Source organism: Salvia splendens, chromosome 15, assembly GCF_004379255.2.
Source record: "Salvia splendens isolate huo1 chromosome 15, SspV2, whole genome shotgun sequence".
In the NCBI taxonomy this organism is placed as follows: domain Eukaryota; kingdom Viridiplantae; phylum Streptophyta; class Magnoliopsida; order Lamiales; family Lamiaceae; genus Salvia; species Salvia splendens.
In genome coordinates, this window is record NC_056046.1 from 7389625 (window position 1) to 7409048 (window position 19424).

Consider the following 19424-nt stretch of genomic DNA (forward strand, 5'->3'; position numbering starts at 1 on the left):
ATGTCCTCAACTTCGAAGAAAAAGCAAAATAACTGAGGACATTTTTTAGAATACGCTAAAAGTTGTTGACACAGAAAACTATTAATCCTTCTTATATTAGCTAAAACGACGTTGTTTACTCCCTCCGTCCTATAAAAATATGTGCACTTTCCATTTCCGTCTGTCCCATAAAAATATGGGCATTTCTATTTATGGAAAGTTGGCCCCAACTCATTACCTATACATCAAGTTATTTACAACGCTTACCACTATGGCCAACTATTACAACTCATTAAACACTAATAATAACGTGGATCCGACTATCCGCTAACAGTATTTTAACTCTCCTTCTCCTCACCTCTATTAGTTTACCAATTGCGCATTAATTCCCGTATCATTTCAAATGCACATTTTTATGGGACGGATAGAGTATATGTTAAGGCGGGAAAAGTTTCCACCATAACTTGGATGAGATGAATAAACTTTACATCATCGAATTTAGTATGGTGGGGCATTTTATGCATAACGCCGAAAGTTGGGGACATTTATAAAAAATGGAAGTTGAGATATTTTCTAGAAGACTGAAGGCCAAAGATACTTTTTGGTATTGCACATAAAGTGTGTTAGCTTATGACCCGAAACAATATGTTTTGGTTTATATTTAACGGTTTTGTAAAAAGTTAATGGTCAACCGCGCTTTGAACGGATTATGAGTGAATCAAACGAATGGCCAAACTTGGTCTTGCACATTTGTACAAAAAACCTGATTGGTCCTATACACTAACTCATTAATCAGGTTAAAATGCGATTGACCGTTAACATTTGATGAATCCATAAAATATGGACAACAACATATTGTCTAGGACCAGAAGTTAAAGTGTGAGACTAAAATGTTTATTGGGCATGTGTAAGGGACCAATTTTGGACTCTAACCTTTCTAGAATTTCCTGAAAGATGGGGGCATAAAATACTATCAACCCAAATATTATCCGTGTTTGTTGCTGTGAACCATAACATTGCAGCATTAGGTAGGGACATGTGGATTTTTGTTTTTATGGGAATGTGGGATTATGGTGATATTTAAATTTTGGTTTCTTGTTTTCAAATAATTTCCAACATGCTGCTTCCCGTTATTAGTTTAACTGCAACTTTGTCCTAACAATGTCTTGTTGAAACTGCCAGGGCTGCTCACAATCTTCACACATATTTGCTAATAACATATCTAGCACCGGTGCAACATTGCATATGGAACTAGGGGAACTAAACTTACACATGTCTGATGAGTATCAAGAATGCTTGAAAGAAACCTTGTTCGGCGTGGAAACAAATACAGGGTCACTGATGCACATTGCTAAGATCAGCTTGGACTTGGGCAAGAAAGATATGGATTCATCAGATGGTTTGAATAGTAAGATGGTTCTTGGTGCTGATGTTAGTGGCATGGGTGTTTACTTGGCCTTCAGGCGTCTTGAGTCACTGATATCTACTGCTCTTTCGTTCAAGGACTTGGCAAAAAGATTATCTAAATCCAGTAAGAAACCAACACAAAGCAAAGAAGTGAGATCATCCAAGCCATCTGGAAAAGGGATTCAACTCTTGAGACTAAGTCTTGAAAGGTGCTCTCTGAATATCAGTGCAGATGCAAGCTTGGAGGACATGGTCACTCCTGATCCTAAGCGTGTAAATTATGGATCCCAGGGTGGTAGAGTATTAATCAGTACCTCAGCAGATGGGAGCCCACGGACTGCACATATAATGTCTACAATTTCAAAAGAATATAAAAAGTTGAAATATTCTGTATCACTTGATATTTATCACTTCAATGTTTCCATGAACAAAGAGAAAAAATCTATACAACTGGAGCTTGAAAGAGCTAAATCTATCTATCAGGAATATCCTGAAGTTAATGATCCTGGATCAAAAGTTATCTTGCTTGACATGCAAAATGCAAAGCTTGTCCGGCGGACTGGTGGACTTAAAGAAATTCAAGTCTGCTCTCTCTTCAGTGCCACAGATATCTCTTTAAGGTGGGAACCGGATGTGCATATTGCACTGGTTGAACTGGGGTTACACTTGAAGTCTCTGGCACAAAATCACAACTCACAAAGACATGATGACGCAGAGAGTATTTACATGAGAAAAGATAAGGTGCCGAACATGTCATCGGGATCCTTAAAGTTAGAAAAGCCAGTGAAGAAAAGTGAATCTATTTTCGCTATTGATGTGGAAATGCTTAGTATGTCTGCTGAGGTTGGAGATGGCGTTGAAGCCTTTGTCCAAGTTCAATCCATCTTTTCTGAGAATGCTAGAATCGGAGTGCTTCTTGAGGGACTTATGCTTGAGCTAAATGAAGCTAGGGTCTTTAGAAGCAGTAGGATGCAGATATCAAGAATCCCCAATGCCTCGGGAAGTTTATCAGATGCAAAATTTGAGACTGTAACTACCTGGGATTGGGTAATTCAAGCCCTTGATGTGCATATATGCATGCCATTTAGATTGGAGTTGCGTGCAATTGATGACTCTCTGGAAGAAATGCTTCGAGTTTTGAAACTTGTGACTTCTGCTAAAGCTAAATGTATACTTGCTCAGAAGAAAGAGCCGCCAAAACCCAAAAAGCCCAGTTCAACAAGAACTGGATCCATAAAGTTTGCCATTCGTAAACTAACTGCTGATATTGAGGAAGAACCACTACAGGGTTGGCTTGATGAGCATTACCAGCTTTTGAAGAATGAAGCTCGTGAATTAGCTGTTAGGTCAGATTTTCTTGATGAACTTATATCTAGGGGCCAAGGTCATGTTACTGATGAACCATCTGATTCTCTTGAAAGAAAGATTCACTTTAATGAAGAGGAGATTGATCTTCGTGATGCTTCAGCTATTCAGAAATTGCGTGAGGAAACATATAAACAGTCATTCCGGTCATATTATCGGGCCTGTCAGGGCCTAGTTCCGTCACAAGGATCTGGGGCATGTAAAACTGGATTCCAAGCTGGTTTTAGGCCTAGCACAGCCCGAGCTTCTCTTTTCTCCATTTCTGCTACTGACTTAGATTTGAGTCTGTCAAAAATTGAAGGTGGGGATGCCGGAATGATTGAAGTTCTACAGAAGCTTGATCCAGTATGTCGTGCCCACAACATTCCATTTTCAAGGCTGTATGGAGCCAGCATCAATTTGCTTACAGGTTCTCTCGTTGCTCAGATAAGAAACTACACATATCCACTGCTTGCTGCTGCTGGTGGTCGATGCGAAGGACGACTTATTCTAGCTCAACAGGTCTGCCATATAATGTTGTGCTTTTACTCTCTTGTGTAGCTGTGTGGTGCTTAGTGCTAGTAATTTGATTTAAGCTCTTAAATTTAGCAGTTGTAAATTTTCAATCAAATTGACCACCGTGGTTGATTTTTTGACTTAAATGAAATATTCAGAACCCCAGTAACAGTAGCATTTGTTTCACAAGCATCCACACCCATCTAGAAGTAAAAGGGTTGATAACATAGTATCCATGCCTTTTATGTACCTACTCTATGCTACAGTTTCACATTACCTGATATTTTGGTTTTATTTCATTCTTACCAATTTTTTTTAAATTCCTGTGCAAATCATTAATTTCATTTCCTTCCAAACTATACACACATCCTAACAGTATGAAGGTTCATGGAGGTAGATGTTGTGGTATCAACGATAAACTTTTAGTATGTAAAATATACTGAATATTCTATTAGTAAGTTATGGTCTTAAGCAATAAATTACTGCTTTACTTTTATGTTTTTTTTTGTTTTGCAGGCAACTTGTTTTCAGCCACAAATTCACCATGAAGTCTACATTGGAAGATGGAGGAAGGTGGACATCCTTCGTTCAGCCACTGGCACAACTCCACCAATGAAAACCTTTTGTGATCTGCCAATACACTTCCAAAAGGGAGAAATTTCTTTTGGTATTGGATATGAACCATCTTTTACTGACATCAGCTATGCTTTTACTGTGGCTCTTCGTAGAGCCAATTTAAGCATTAGGAATCCAAATCCTGTGATCCAGCCCCCTAAAAAGGAAAAAAGCTTGCCTTGGTGGGATGAAATGAGGAATTATATCCATGGGAAGACCACTTTATACTTTTCTGAGACAATTTGGAATGTTCTTGCAACCACTGATCCCTATGAAAACTTGGATAAACTTCATATCGTGTCAGGCTATCTTGAAATTCAGCAATCAGATGGTTGTATTTATGCTTCCATTAAGGATTTCAAGGTTTTCCTTAGCAGTTTAGAAAGCTTGCAGAAAAATTGCACCTGGAAACATTCGTCTGGATTGTCTGCACCTTTCCTTGAAGCCCCAGTGTTAACCGTTGAAGTGACAATGGAATGGGATTGTGAATCTGGAAGTCCGCTAAATCATTATCTATTTGCTCTTCCCATTGAAGGCACTCTTCGTGAAAAGGTTTTTGATCCGTTTAGATCCATTGTTCTTTCCATGAGATGGAATATCTCCCTCAGGCCTTCCCTTCCATCAGATCAGTTACAGCCCTCTTCAACCAGTGATGAGGTTGGTGGTGATGGAGCTTCTTGTAATCCATCGATATCAGAGAATGCATTGTATGATTCACCTACAGTTAATCTTGGTCATCATGATCTAGCATGGCTTATCAAATTCTGGAACTTAAATTATCTGCCTCCTCATAAACTACGGACCTTTTCCAGATGGCCTCGCTTTGGGGTCCCCAGGATTCCCAGATCAGGAAATCTGTCGCTGGATAAGGTAATCACAGAATTTATGTTTCGAGTTGAGGCAACCCCTACATGTATTAAACATATTCCTTTACATGAGGATGACCCTGCAAAGGGACTGACATTTAAGATGACAAAGGTGCAATATGAACTCTACTTTGGTAGGGGAAAGCAAAAGTTTACATTTGAATGCATTAGGGACCCCCTTGACCTTGTCTATCAAGGTCTTGATCTTTACATGCTGAAAGCTTACATAAATAAGGAGGATTGTGCGACTGTGGAAAAAGTAATTCAGATGACAAGGAAAAAGTCCCAGTCAGCATCGACAGAAAGGGCACTGACTGAAAAAACCAGCTCTCCTAGGAACACTACAGAAAGGCATCAAGATGATGGATTTTTGTTGTCATCTAGTTGCTTCACAATCCGTAGACAGCACCCGAAAGCTGATCCTTCTAGGTTATTGGAATGGCGAGAAGCAGGTAAAGGAAATCTTGAGATGAGTTATATAAGATCTGAGTTTGAACATGGAAATGAAAGTAATGACCATACCAGATCTGACCCCAGTGATGATGATGGATATAATGTAGTTATCGCTGACAATTGTCAACGGATATGTGTCTATGGTCTGAAGCTTCTGTGGACTATTGAAAATAGAGATGCTGTTTGGTCTTGGGTAGGTGGGCTGTCCAAGGCTTTTGAGGCTCCAAAGCCTTCTCCTTCTCGCCAATATGCCCAAAGTAAAATGCATGAGGGGAATATTGCCAGTGATGGACCTGACATCCAGAAAAATGATAACCAAAATTCTCCTTCTGTTGTTGATGGTGCAAATACGTCATCCCAAAACATGGAGGCTGCAACATCTCTCGCCTCTCCTTCAAACTCAGAGGCAGTGGAAAATCCCTTCTCCAGTGCCATTGGTAAGCTTAAAAGTTCTCCCCCTGTTCCCCACTCTCCATCGTGTTCATCTTACTCATACGGCCTAAAGACATAATTCTGTTTGCTAGAATTTTATAGTCAATATATATCCTCATGTTAATGGATTTTGCTTCTAGTTTTGTTGTATGCTGAGTTAACCACTAGTATATTATACATCAGCCTCCTTTTTTGTCTTCCGTGCATGAAAAAGTGCACATATGAAAATGTCCAATATTCCATTTTTTTCTAGTTAATATGCTTCTTTGTTGGTGCCTACAGCAAAATACAACTTTGATGACTCTGATGAGGAGGGCACACGCCATTTCATGGTGAATGTCATTGAGCCACAATTCAATCTTCACTCAGAAGAAGCTAATGTAAGTTCTGAGACTATAACAATATATGTTAGATATCTAAAGCTATTTCTTGGAAAGCACCTAGAATATAAGTAGAATAATTTAAGATTGCATGCTCTAGGTTTATGGGATTGACAAGAATTTAAAGAGTATCTTGCACTGCTATTTCATATTTTTTTTGGGGGGGGGGGGAGGGATATATTTTCTAAAAGAATTCCAGTGGAACCTTAGAAGTTTTTTGCAGTCTTTGAACCATAGAGACCAACATAAGGCTGGAACAATACTTTGCAAATGATGCTCTCATGATAGACAATCATATACAGTCATTGAGATTAGCAATATCTATTGTATACTGAAATCTTGAAACACTCGATGGCATAAGCTGAAAAAAAGCACTGCATAGAGGTATGATTCAGGTCTTTCAATTGAATGCTCTGATACCAATTTATGGCAGAAAGTACCATGAAATTGATTAAATCTTTCGAAGTATTGAAACTTTCTGGATAGGATTAAGAAATTAGTAGGGTGGGAAGAAGTTTTAGAAAATAAGTGCAAGAAAATTTCTTAGATGAATCAGAAATCATCTTCTAACATCCTCCTATAATATGAATCTTGTGGATTTAAGAAACATAAATATGCCCAAGACTTGTTCTTGCAAATATTCAACAAACCCAACAAAAACCAACCAAGAAATGAAACAATAAAATGGTGACAAGGAAAGAAGATGAAGGTGTTATGAGTTAGATTAAAGTTTGATAATGGCAAACTTTAAAAACGGCAATAGTTGATAATGTAACATCTGTTATCAAACTTTAAAAATATATTTTGACAGGGTAGATTCTTGCTCGCTGCTGTGAGTGGGCGTGTTTTAGCTCGATCATTCCACTCAGTTCTCCAGGTTGGACATGAGATGATTGAACAAGCTCTCACTGAAGGAAAGATCCAAGTTCCTGAATCTCAGCCTGAACTGACATGGAATCGTATGGAGTTCTCGGTGATGTTGGAGGAAGTGCAAGCTCATGTAGCCCCAACTGATGTGGACCCAGGGGCTGGACTGCAATGGCTCCCTAGAATTCGTAGAAGCTCGCCAAAAGTAAAGCGTACTGGAGCTTTATTGGAACGGGTATTCATGCCCTGTGATATGTACTTCCGTTACACTAGGCACAAAGGTGGAACTCCTGACTTGAAGGTATTTACTTAAGTTTGAGGTGATAAATTAACTTGCAATGGATTATCATGCATCCTACCAGTGCTGGAAACAACATATCTCACTTTCTGATGACAATTCATGTTTAAAATTTACAGGTCAAACCTTTGAAAGAGCTTACATTCAATTCTTGCAATATAACGGCTGCAATGACGTCCAGACAATTCCAAGTCATGCTTGATGTATTGACAAATCTTCTTTTTGCTCGACTTCCTAAGTAAGAACAATCTTGACCTTTAGAAGTTAAGACATCCTGTGTACTTTTCATTTAAAAACGTATGTATTCTTGTCCAAAAGTTACTTTTCCATTGTTGTGGTGCTGGTCAGATATCCATAGTTCTAATTACGTTCACCTCTTGTTGATTTATACCTCTTTCCCTCCTAAAAAATATAACTCCTCTTGTCCAGATATCTACTAAAGGTTATTGTTGTATTTCTTATTTCTTAATCACTTCAGGACCAACAATGTATGGACTTGTTGGATTATGTATTATTGCACATGTGACACATGCACTGATGCATTCTCTGAATCTCTATAATGACTACATATATTATTATGGACTAGGGATTTGGCAGATGAATAATTTTCCCAATGGAATCTATTATCTATTATACTTGTAGTGATAGAGTTTTCCCACATGGAAATTGATTACTTTGTCAACCAGTTTCGTGCTCAAAACTGCATTTCAGACTTATTTGTGGACTCAAGTATTAAGTTCATTATCCAGGCCAAGAAAAAGTAGTCTATCATATCCAACTGATGAGGAAGATGATGTTGAAGAGGAGGCTGATGAAGTGGTTCCTGATGGTGTTGAAGAGGTGGAACTGGCAAAAGTTGACCTCGAACATAAAGAGAGGATGAAGAGGTTAATCCTTGATGATATAAGAGACTTGTCTCTGCAGGCTGATATAATTGGAGATCCACATGCAGAAATGGAAATGGAACTCTGGATGATAACTTGTGCAAAATCCACATTGGTAAGTTCTGAGCTAATTGCAATGTCTTAATAACTAAGCCTGGTATACTGTCTATTTATTATGTGTTGGAATTGGCTTGCTTGACGATAACATTATACTCCCTCCGTTCCTTGTTAATTGACTTGTTAATTGAGTCACTTCTTTTTTGAACTCAATTTGAGAAAATGAAAATAAATAGTTAGAGTCGAGAAAAAGTTAAATAAGAGAGAGAATAATGTAGATAAGACTCTTCTCTACATTATTCTCTCTTATTTTACTTTCTTTCCACTTTAACTATTTTTATCATTTTCCCAAAATGAGTGCAAAAAAGAAGTGACTCAATTAACAAGGAACGGAGGGAGTATGTTTTACCACATCTTTTGTATAAAATGTGTATACAATTTATAATAATACTGAGAAAATCCAACCTCAGCAAGTTGACCATAAAAAATTCTCAAGTGTACCTATTAATCATCTTTTTGGTCCTGCATTCTATTCCAGGTTCTTATAGCTATTAATCAGATTCCTGTAGAAATTTCTAAGACACCGAAGACGACCATCATATTTAAAGAAGTTTAATCATATGAGGAATGTCCTGTGTGTTTTTACTGTATGGCTTTTCCTGCCTGTTTTTATTTTGGATTTTATGATTTGATGTATTCTCAGTTGCAAAGATTGAAAAAGGAGCTAGGTAATGCCCAAAAGTCCAGAAAGGCAGCATCAGCTTCCCTTAGGACTGCTTTGCAAAAAGCCGCACAACTACGATTAATGGAAAAAGAGAAAAATAAAAGTCCTTCTTATGCTATGCGTATTTCTTTGAAAATTACTAAGGTGGTCTGGAGTATGCTTATTGACGGGAAGTCATTCGCTGAAGCTGAGATAAATGACCTGGTATGTCTCTATAGTTTAGGTGCAGTGCAATTCTTTTGAAGACAGCTATGTCATAACACACCAAACAAAGTTATTTTAACTTTTTGTCTTTAAGTTGGAAGTCTTATGTTAACACTACCACATCAACACCGCATCAAAAGTTTGAACCCACCAACCTCTGGAAACCTATCCCCATAACAATGAACCCAAAAGCAACTTCAAGACGGGTCCCAGTCCTATATATATATATATAATACTTTGCATATACTATATATGTTTACAGTATCCATTTTCAAAGTACTCCCTCCGTTCTGCGGTAGTTGAGTCATTTCATTTTCTGCACTCGTTTTGGAAAAACGATTATAAATACTTAAAATGGAGAGAAAGTAAAGTAAGTGACAAAATAAGGTAGATAAGAGTCTTATCTACATTATTATCTCTCTTATTTTACTTTTTCCCGACTTTAACTATTTATTACCATTTTTCTAAAATGAGTACAGAAAATGAAATGACTCAACTACCACGGAACGAAGGGAGTATCATATAACATAATAAAGCATTTTCGTGTCTTTTAATTTAATATGCATATTGCATATGTTATCGGAAAACAAATTGCGTGAAAAGAACCAAAGAAGATAAAAGAGGAAAAGGGAAGCAAATAAAATGAAAAAACATGAAGACATTCATAAGAATCATAATGAAAATGAAAACTATTCGACTTAGGAAAACTTATAAGAAATTGTATTGTTCAATGCTTCACATGTATTATAGACACATTCATAATAATCACTGTCTTATATTTTTATATTTTAAAAACTAATTCATCTCTACTAGCTTCAGCTTTTCGATGAGATGGTTTTTTGCAACGGTACTGAAGCAAGGCCAATAAAAAGTCAATGTGCATAATCTCCACCTCATTGTTGTCCTCATCCCAGAGTTGAATATGATGTAATTTCTTGCATGTCAGGTGGAAATTTGAAGTCATTAAAATATTAAGTCAGATGATTCCCTCTTTGTTAGCTGTAGTTTTTAGATGTCAATGTTTTCTACACAATTGTTTGTGGGTATCTTCAAGTAAAATGCTTTTGGATACACGTATAGGCATACTCCATCTTTAGAAATTGTGGGAAAGCAGAAACCAAGAAGGAAGGATGTTGTAGTTATCATACTTATTACTTTTGTTTAATCCTCCCTATTTTACGTTAACCCCTCCAATAACATGATTGGCTATGTGAATGTATCCAAGGTGTTAGCATTAATGATAAAAATTCCAAATTTTGTTCTCAGAATATTGACCTTTAAGTTCCATTAGATGCTTCCCATGTTTTAATGGAAGTCTTAAAGGCAAGCTTTTGATGTCTGTTTATTTGCACTTTTTGTCTAGTTCTAGCATGAAGGTTTTAATTCCCTCTGCAGATTTATGATTTTGACAGAGACTATAAGGACGTTGGTGTTGTTAAGTTCACTACAAAGTACTTCGTAATCAGAAACTGTCTTCCAAATGCCAAGTCCGACATGCTCTTGTGTGCATGGAATCCTCCTGCAGAATGGGGAAAGTATGTTCATTTCTATTAATATTTTAATCAGAGGCTATAAAATTTTGACAGAGAATATTTGCCTTGCTAACATTTTTTATCAGATCTGCTCGGAATCCTCTGCAGATCTATAATTTTGATAGAGAGTATAACATATTTTTATCTTTATCTCTGACTTGGTGACAGAAAATAAGATTTAGTTGATTCATTACATTCTTAGTGTTTGCAATCTCTCTCACATGGCCATGTAGACGTGCTCACATCCTAGTGTATAACTATGCTTTTTATCGTCATCCTTGTGTAATTATTTCCTTTCTATTTCTGCCGCGAGTGCTTATTCGGTTCCGTAAAATGCTTACCAGCATTTTTAAGTTGCTGAAGCGTATTGTTTTCAAAATTAGCACAATTTTCTTAGCTTGCATTGATCCTTGTCCTATGCTCAGCACTAATTAGCAAAACGACTGATTGACCACTTAAGTTTTTCTTATTTTATTTCCTGTTATGACATTGTCACATAGGTCCTCTATGCAACCGAGATGTAAAAATGTTCCAAATTTTTGTGAAGTTTTTCTTCAGTGATGAATCACAGGAAAGAGATTGGCTAATCTTCCCCTCTACATTGTCCCCTGTGTTTTTTTTTCTTCACGCAGAAAAGTGATGCTCCACGTAGATGCAAAGCAAGGCTTTTCCAAGGATGGAAACTCTCCTCTTGAATTATTCCAGGTTGGTACTGCTTCATTAATTAGTGAAATGTCCAATTTCACTTGCATCCAACATTGGTCTTCATTTGTCACAGTGTGTATGCATTTGAATTATCGATGCAGAGAGACATCCTGATAATGGATGAATATGCACACACTGCTGGCATTAAATGTAACTGTTTTAATTCCGTTCTTGAAGTATTTAAGTGGGGGTTAGGTATCCAGAAATCAATTGAGGTTAGTTCATGATGCAGCTGCTAACTAAGACTAGGGGTTCATAGTTTAAAGTTCAGAGTTGAAACAGCACATGCAAAATCTTTTGTGGGACAGGTTACAGTTTATATAACTTTTATGCTGTTACTATTAGCACATAGGATTATACATCTACTATCAGCACATAGGATTATACATCTACTATCAGCACATAGGATTATACATCTTGGGCATTAACACATCAAACTGAAATCCTCGGAGTTTAAACTATTCATGAAATGGAGATCTTATGAAAACTAATTTGAGATGTATCTAGTTTCAACATAAGGAGTTGTGATTTTGTTTCCATGCATGAGCGCATGTTATGTATTTATTGTCTGCAGGTAGTTATTAGTGCATGCAGAAGTATTATTAGTAGGTGGAATGTTATACAGTATTTATTTAATAATTGTGCTTCAGAGAAAAGAAAATGCCATGTAACTAAGATTTCTCCTCACCTGTATAGGGTTTAGGGGTTGTCACTACCTGGCTTGTAATATACTCCTTTAAATGATTGTTTCATTTATAGCGAGGGGTGAGAGTAGTTGTAGTCTATCACTGCAGGTGCGAACTGTGCAGTTAATATTTTTTTACCAAGCAAAGTGTATTAGCTTTGTGGCCTTACCTCTAAAGCTCACTTGGATCAGTTCATATATATGATTGATGTAGGTGCAGTTTCTGATATGTGATCTATAATTTGGTATAAAATGATTATATCAGCCAATGTCTTCTGATACTGATGGCACTTTATGATCTTCTAGGAACAAAGTAGACCATCATCGCAAAAATTTAGACCATAATCTTTGTTAAAACAAAGGTAGAAACATGATGTTAGGGAAAATTTCTTTGATGTTCTACTGATGAAAGCACCTATAATATATACAAGAGTCCTAATTGAACTACGAAAGCACTAACTTGATCTGCAATTTATCCCATCTATACGAATCTAGTTCTAACAATCTCAAGCTTCTACTTTATTTTTTTGAATATCTAGTACTACTAATTTCGGCATGTGAAGCCATACTGAGTGAATCCAATCACTTGTTATATTGTGCATATGGTTTTCTGCAGTAGTACTTATTTCTATAAGTTTTTAAATACTAATTTATACTCCCTCCGTCTCACAAGAGTGTGCACTCTTTCCTTTTTAGTCCGCCCATACAAGAGTATACATTTTCTAATTTTGGTTTCTCTAATGAGGTGAGACTCATCCTCCACTAAAAATACTATGATTACTTTTTCTTTCTACATCTCTCTTACTTTACCAATTGTGCATTAAAACCCGTGCCCAACCAAAAGTGCATACTCTTATGAGACGGATGGAGTAATAAATTTATAAAATGAGTAAAATGTTTGGAAATGTTACCAAAACTTTGCAATAGAATGCTATTATTTGTTTCTATTAATAGGTTCTCTATTAACAAAAGGTAGATTTGATAAAAAAAATAATTAAATTATAGGATACATTAATGATCTGATTTTCCATTTCATCCTCATCCACAAACATGCCAATTTAGGAAATGTCATTCACGATCACTTTCAATTTCAATTGCATTCCTCATATCCATCCATTTTCCTAATTCCACTCCATATTGATCACCTTCTACTCGTAGAGTTCCAGTTCAGGTTTTTTTGCATAACAAGCTGCTGTCCTACTATTTAGGTGGATATATACCCTTTGAAGATACATTTGACAGAGAGCATGTACCGCTTGATGTGGCAGTACCTCTTTCCCGAAGAAGAACAAGACTCCCAAAGGAGACAGGTTTGTGTAATCTGAACTAATTGAATGTCAACCACATAATCATCTAATCTCTTCATTTAGTGATATGTATCTGTTTATGTATAATAGGAAGTATGGAAGGTTTCGACAACAGCAGGTGCAAGGCGTGTAAAGAAAGGCTCCATAATCCATGATGCATCTCAATCTAGCAGTTCTACAAAAGAGGTTGACACGTCCAAATCAAATTCAGCTGCAGCTAACCAGATTGGCACTCAAGCTGAGTCCTCCCAAGTGAGTATCTTTTAATATTTTCTACAGTTTATGTATTGTGCTCTGGACATTTACAAATTTAGGGATACAAAGAAGAATTCTGCATCTTTCTTGTTATGACTTTTATGGATTATATTCCAAAGAGCATATATCATCACCTAGCACAAATCAAGTTAGCATAGTTGTTTCTATTAGTCGAAGGTTTTCTTCAAACTCCCGTAAATAGGTCTCCTATTCATTATTGTACTGAAAGATAGAACAGCTGTATTTGAGAAGTTGATTGAAGGAAAACATGATTATGGGCTTCATATTAGAACAGACAATCTTCTCAGGAAATGGTATTCTTGCAAAATAGTCCATCTGCACTCAGTAGCATTTCAAAAATTTTGGCAGAATATGAACAAATTCACAAGAAGTATGAATATAAACCAAACAAATATTGGAACAATCAATCATCAGTTGTACTGATCTTTCTCTGCTTCAATTTGGGAAGTTGACTGCATCTCAGCTCATCAGGCTAGAGAGGCAAACAAGTGCCAGTGCCTCTAGTATATTATGAAGTGTTTGTTTTCAATATGTTTATAGGAATTAATCATCACCACCTCCTGATTGTCAGGTAGTAAAGGTGTTAAAACAGTTTTTAAGCAAACAACTTTTTGGCAATATATGTTCTTAATGTGCACATATGAACTTCGGAGTTATGACCACTCAGTCCTCTGAGGATCCTGGGCTGTTATTATGCGAGGAGTTTACTCTTATGTGTTTATTTTCCTTTGCAAAAATTCTGGTCAACAAGAAAAGGAAACAGTACACTAGATGATCACAGCTCCCCCGGAATATTATGCCCCCCTGTGTGATACTCAGCACCCTATTAAGGTTCCTCCATGGTTTTATCTGTGATAACATCACCACACAGCCACCATTCTCCAGATATGAGATTGTTTTTCATAAGTGTTTGGGACAGGAAGATAAATTTATGCACAAATTCCTTGGCTTAACTGCAGGCATCAAAGTTGCAGAATCTAAAACCAAACTCAGAGCTAAGGAGAAGCTCTTCCTTTGACAAAACATGGGAGGAAAGTGTTGCTGAGTCAGTGGCTAATGAACTTGTACTTCAAATGCATTCTTCTACAAAAGGGGGTTCCCTTTCTTGCATTGAACAGCCAGATGAAACCAGTAAAGGTAAGTTAAAAGAGACCAAACAAGTAAAACCTGGTCGGTCCTCTCATGATGAGAAAAAGGGTGCAAAAGCTCAAGATGACAAAAAATCTCAACCTCGAAAGTTGAGGGAGTTTCACAATATCAAGATCAGTCAGGTTGATTCTTTTCTAATAGAGTTGTTTCTTATTCTTTGTCCTAATATAATATTATTTGTATTGAAATTGACTTGTGCATCATAATGATTTAGGTTGAGCTGCTAGTTACCTATGAAGGATCAAGATTCGCTGTGAGTGAGTTAAGGTTGCTGATGGACACCTTTCACTGTGCTGAGTTCACTGGGACTTGGAGAAGGTTGTTCTCCCGTGTTAAGAAGCATGTAATATGGGGTGTTTTGAAATCTGTCACAGGGATGCAGGTATGGTCTTATTATTGTTCTCTCTATCTCTCTTTTGGGCTAAGATACACAAATCAGATATCTTGACTGATGAATACGTGCACAAGCATGTTTAACCTTCATAACTAGCACAGTGTAAATCCTTTACCGATAAAAAAAAGGATTGGTTACCTTGAACAGGCTACATAAATAATATTGTTTTTTCCTATATGTAAAACAATCACAAAGAAATTAGCATCAGGAAACATGTAAACTCCCTTGTGACTATCTTACCCATTATTTAAATATGTAGGGCAAGAAGTTCAAAGACAAAGCAAACACTAGCACCGCTGTTATTGTTCCAGAGACTGAACTGAATCTGAGTGACAGCGATGGAGGTTCAGCTGAAAAAACTGATCAGAACTCAATGACCTGGCCAAAGCGTCCTACTGATGGAGCAGGGGAGGGCTTTGTGAACTCCGTAAAGGGTCTTTTCAGTTCTAAGCGCCGTAAGGCAAAGGCTTTTGTTCTGAAGACAATGAGGGGTGAAGCCGAGAATGAAACCCATGGTGAGTGGAGTGAAAGTGAAGCTGATTTCTCACCATTTTCCAGGCAGTTGACCATAACAAAAACGAAAAGGCTTATTAGGCGTCACACTAAAAAGTTTCGTCCTAAGAAAGGTCAGTAGATATCATCTCTCTTTTGGTAGTTTGTTTTTTTTCATATAAGCTTTGTGGGTACGCTCATGTGCTTGTTAACATATACTTACATAAATACAAATCATGTTAATAAAGCCTCTGATAGCATAAATTCATAACTGTTGCATCTACTGCCACATGTATACAGTAGTCAAGTGTCTGCGGAATGCCTACTTTTTTATGTTATTGTTTGAAGTTCATACTTGTATCGCCACTTCTCGTCTTGGTGGTTACCCACACTTTGTTGAAGATCCTTGAATTAACCATATCATTCCTTCAGGCTTAACATTGCAGCAGACAGATTCACTTCCTGAATCTCCAAATGAGAGCGAGCCCTTTGAAATGTTTGAGAGTGACTCTTCAAGTGGATCCTCAACGTATGAGAATTTTACACGAGGCGAGGAGTTTCAAGGAGTGTAGAAAGCACATCATACTTCTTAAAGTTGGAGAACCTGCTGCATGGCATAATATTGCTCTATGAATCGGGGAATCTGATGCAAATATATATATGTGCACACAAATTTCCCAGAAATATTTGATTGGTTTCCCAGCCATCCGGGAGTAAAGCGAGTTGAAGGAAGTGACGATCTACCAACCAACTGTTGGTTGCATTTTTACTATTTATAGGTAGAAAACCAACCCTGTATATTGGTAAGAGTTATATTCAGTGCTACTCTCATTTCTTTCTTTTTTTTATGAAAAAGAAGAAGAAACAGTAATTTTTGGTGTTACTCCTTGTGAGGAAAGTTGAGGTTCACAGCCCCCAATAATTTTGTAGCATAGCAATAGGGCGAGATGGGGTATACAAATCTTGCATCTGTATCAGCATATACATATTTATAATGTATCCATATGTTGGAGTAAAACTGAGCACTTGTATATTTTTCTTATTCCTATGTTTTATTACAAGCGATTAATATTCATTTTATAGTTGTTCCATTGAAGTGATTATTTTTTTTGTTTTTAGCAAAACTACACTTTTACCTTCTCTCCTATGTTCTATTATTTTTTGTTTTTAGCAAAACTACACTTTTACCTTCTCTCCTATGTTCTATTTTCAATTGCTCTTTTTTAGTTGAAGTGATTCATTTTTCAGTTGTTCTTTTTTCAATTTTATTCTCTCCTATGTTCTATTTTCTTTCAACTCAATTAATATAATTTTCTTAGATTTTGTGCTGAAAAAAGTTGATCACTTAGGACTGAGTATACATTTTATTGTTCCTTGAGGACATAATTTGGGAACCATATTGTTAACGGGTTAGTATTCCTTCTGTTCATCAATAATATTCTCATTTTAATTAGGCATGAGTTTTAAAAGATGTACTCCTTCCGTCCTACATTAGGAGTCCCGGTTTACCATTTTCGAGTGCTCCACTTTAGGAGTCCTGGTTAAAATATTTCATAAATGGTATTAGGTCTCATATTCCATTAACTTTTTTCCACTCACATTTATTATAAAACTAATATAAAAAAGTAGAACTCGCATTCCACTATTTTTTTCACCAACTTTCCTTTACATTTCTTAAAACTCGTATCGAATTCAACTGAGACTCCTAAAGTGGGATGAAGGGAGTAATAGATAGTGAATGAAAAATGATGTGGAAGGTGAGTCGTATATAAAACAATTTATAACAAAATATAAATGAAATAAAGTTAATGGAATATGAGTTCAGAAGTAGTCAAAAATAAATGTATAATTATTTATGGACAGATGAAAATGACAATGGAATATGAGTTCAGAAGTAGTCAAAAATAAATGTATAATTATTTATGGACAGATGAAAATGACAAATGGAGACTATTAATGACGAACAACCAATTTCATAAAATTAATGGAATTACCAAAAGTTGTAAAAGAAATGATATACTACTAGTGATTATTTACTAACGGATGAAAATGGTACTAATTTGTAACGATTAATGACGGACATAGGTAGAGTTGAAATGTAGAATATCAACAAACTTAAGTTAATTAGTTTAGATGAAAAAATAAAGGCTTTAATAATAAAAATTCCGGCCGCCGCAACCAACTAACCCTTGGCGGTTATCCCCCAATTCCGTCGGCCAGCGCCGCCCGCTTGAGCGTCTTCACGGCGAGCGGCGACAGCGCGGTGTCGAGCGAGGCCAGGGCGGAGGTCCGGAAGCCTTGCTTCTCGAGGGCCAGCGCCTTGAGGATGTGCGAGGCGGCGTCGGTGGGGTCGAGGGCGATGGCTCGGTCGGCCTAGGCCTCGGCTCGGCGGGCGTCGGCGGCGGAGAGGAGCTGAGCGGCGACGACGAAGTGGCGCTTGGCTTGGAGCTGGGAACGGCGGCGGAAGAGGCGGAGCTTGGACAGGAGCTTTTGGGGGGTGTTTTGGGAGAAGAGAAGCGTCAGCGCCAAGATCACAAATATCGCAACCTGGAGAATCACATCGGTAACCATTTTCTCTACTCTCTGTTTTTGTGAATGATCGATGGGTTGTCTCAGTTTTATTAGTATAAAATTAAAATCAGAGGATTTGGAAGGGGTCAACTCAACGATTTCTTTCTATTTTTGTTCTAGCCCATTAATGGAATTTCATTTTAATGAAGGAGATTAGATTTATTATGAATGGGGGAGTGACGCACAAGGGTTATGCGTCGTTATTAATAAAACGCACAATCTTTATGCGCACAATCTTTATGCGTCTTTGGTTAATGAAGCACAAGGGTTATGCGTCGTTAAAAGACGCATAAGCATTATGCGTCTTACCCTAACGATGAATAACCCTTATGCGTCACGCTGGTAAGTATTCCCGCCTATCACGCGGGTGACTTGGGTTCGATCCCCGGCAACGGCGCATTTTTTTAAGTGAGTAGTATTTGATAAAAATTAGTTATTTTAAACATTTGTTTTTGGCAAATAGATATTACTCTTATAAAATAATTAATTAAAGAAGTTAATTGGAATTATTTTACGAATTTGATAGACACTTCGCATAAGCTTCTTTTGTTACAAACATGTCTCAAATAATTTCATTTGTATAATGACTCCGTATTGATATTCCACCCTAATTTGGCGTATTAAAGAAAATGCAAATGAAGACATATGAGGTTGTATCTATCTTCTACTAACAAATAACAATATGTCACGATAGGGGTATAATCAATTGTTAGCTCTATTTTTAATTGCTAACTACAATTAATTTTAAATCATAAGATTTGTAGAGATCCAGTGGTTTATAAATTTATATGTATAATTTCATTTTATTATTATTTAAATTTAAAAAGATATGAAAACTATTAAAATTAAGATTTTAGATCGAATATCAATGTAATGTATTAAACATATCAATACGATTAATAACAATTTTTTATAACTAACTTTTTGCTAAATAAGATTAATAACATTTTTTTATATACTATATTGATACTCGTGATTGAATGATCTTGTGCTTGATTTGATTGAATGATCTTGTGCTTTATTTGATTGTAATTAGCAATTTAAGGATTGAGTTAACAATATTAGGGTGGAATATCAATACGAAGTCATTATACAAATGAAATTATTTGAGACATGTTTGTAACAAAAGAAGCTTATGCGAAGTGCCTATCAAATTCGTAAAATAATTCCAATTAACTTCTTTAATTAATTCTTTTATAAGAGTAATATCTATTTGCCAAAAACAAATGTTTAGAATAACTCATTTTTATCAAATACTACTCACTTAAAAAAATGCGCCGTTGCCGG

General features: G+C 36.5%; 1 protein-coding gene across 3 annotated transcripts in view; it reads left to right on the forward strand.

Moving 5' to 3' along the window:
• Positions 1 to 16648, forward strand: part of LOC121768401 (protein SABRE-like) — a 41106-nt gene extending 24458 nt beyond the window's left edge. For all 3 annotated transcript variants that reach the window (XM_042164900.1, XM_042164901.1, XM_042164902.1), the window contains 15 exons: positions 1162 to 3252; positions 3763 to 5617; positions 5895 to 5992; positions 6804 to 7160; positions 7277 to 7395; positions 7907 to 8156; positions 8802 to 9026; positions 10422 to 10561; positions 11191 to 11263; positions 13157 to 13258; positions 13346 to 13507; positions 14491 to 14802; positions 14895 to 15062; positions 15334 to 15700; positions 15999 to 16648. In XM_042164900.1, coding sequence (XP_042020834.1) covers positions 1162 to 3252; positions 3763 to 5617; positions 5895 to 5992; positions 6804 to 7160; positions 7277 to 7395; positions 7907 to 8156; positions 8802 to 9026; positions 10422 to 10561; positions 11191 to 11263; positions 13157 to 13258; positions 13346 to 13507; positions 14491 to 14802; positions 14895 to 15062; positions 15334 to 15700; positions 15999 to 16138 — 6459 coding nt within the window. In that variant the 3' untranslated portion in view covers positions 16139 to 16648. The remainder of the gene's footprint in view (positions 1 to 1161; positions 3253 to 3762; positions 5618 to 5894; positions 5993 to 6803; positions 7161 to 7276; positions 7396 to 7906; positions 8157 to 8801; positions 9027 to 10421; positions 10562 to 11190; positions 11264 to 13156; positions 13259 to 13345; positions 13508 to 14490; positions 14803 to 14894; positions 15063 to 15333; positions 15701 to 15998) is intronic.
• The last annotated feature ends 2776 nt before the right edge of the window (positions 16649 to 19424 follow it).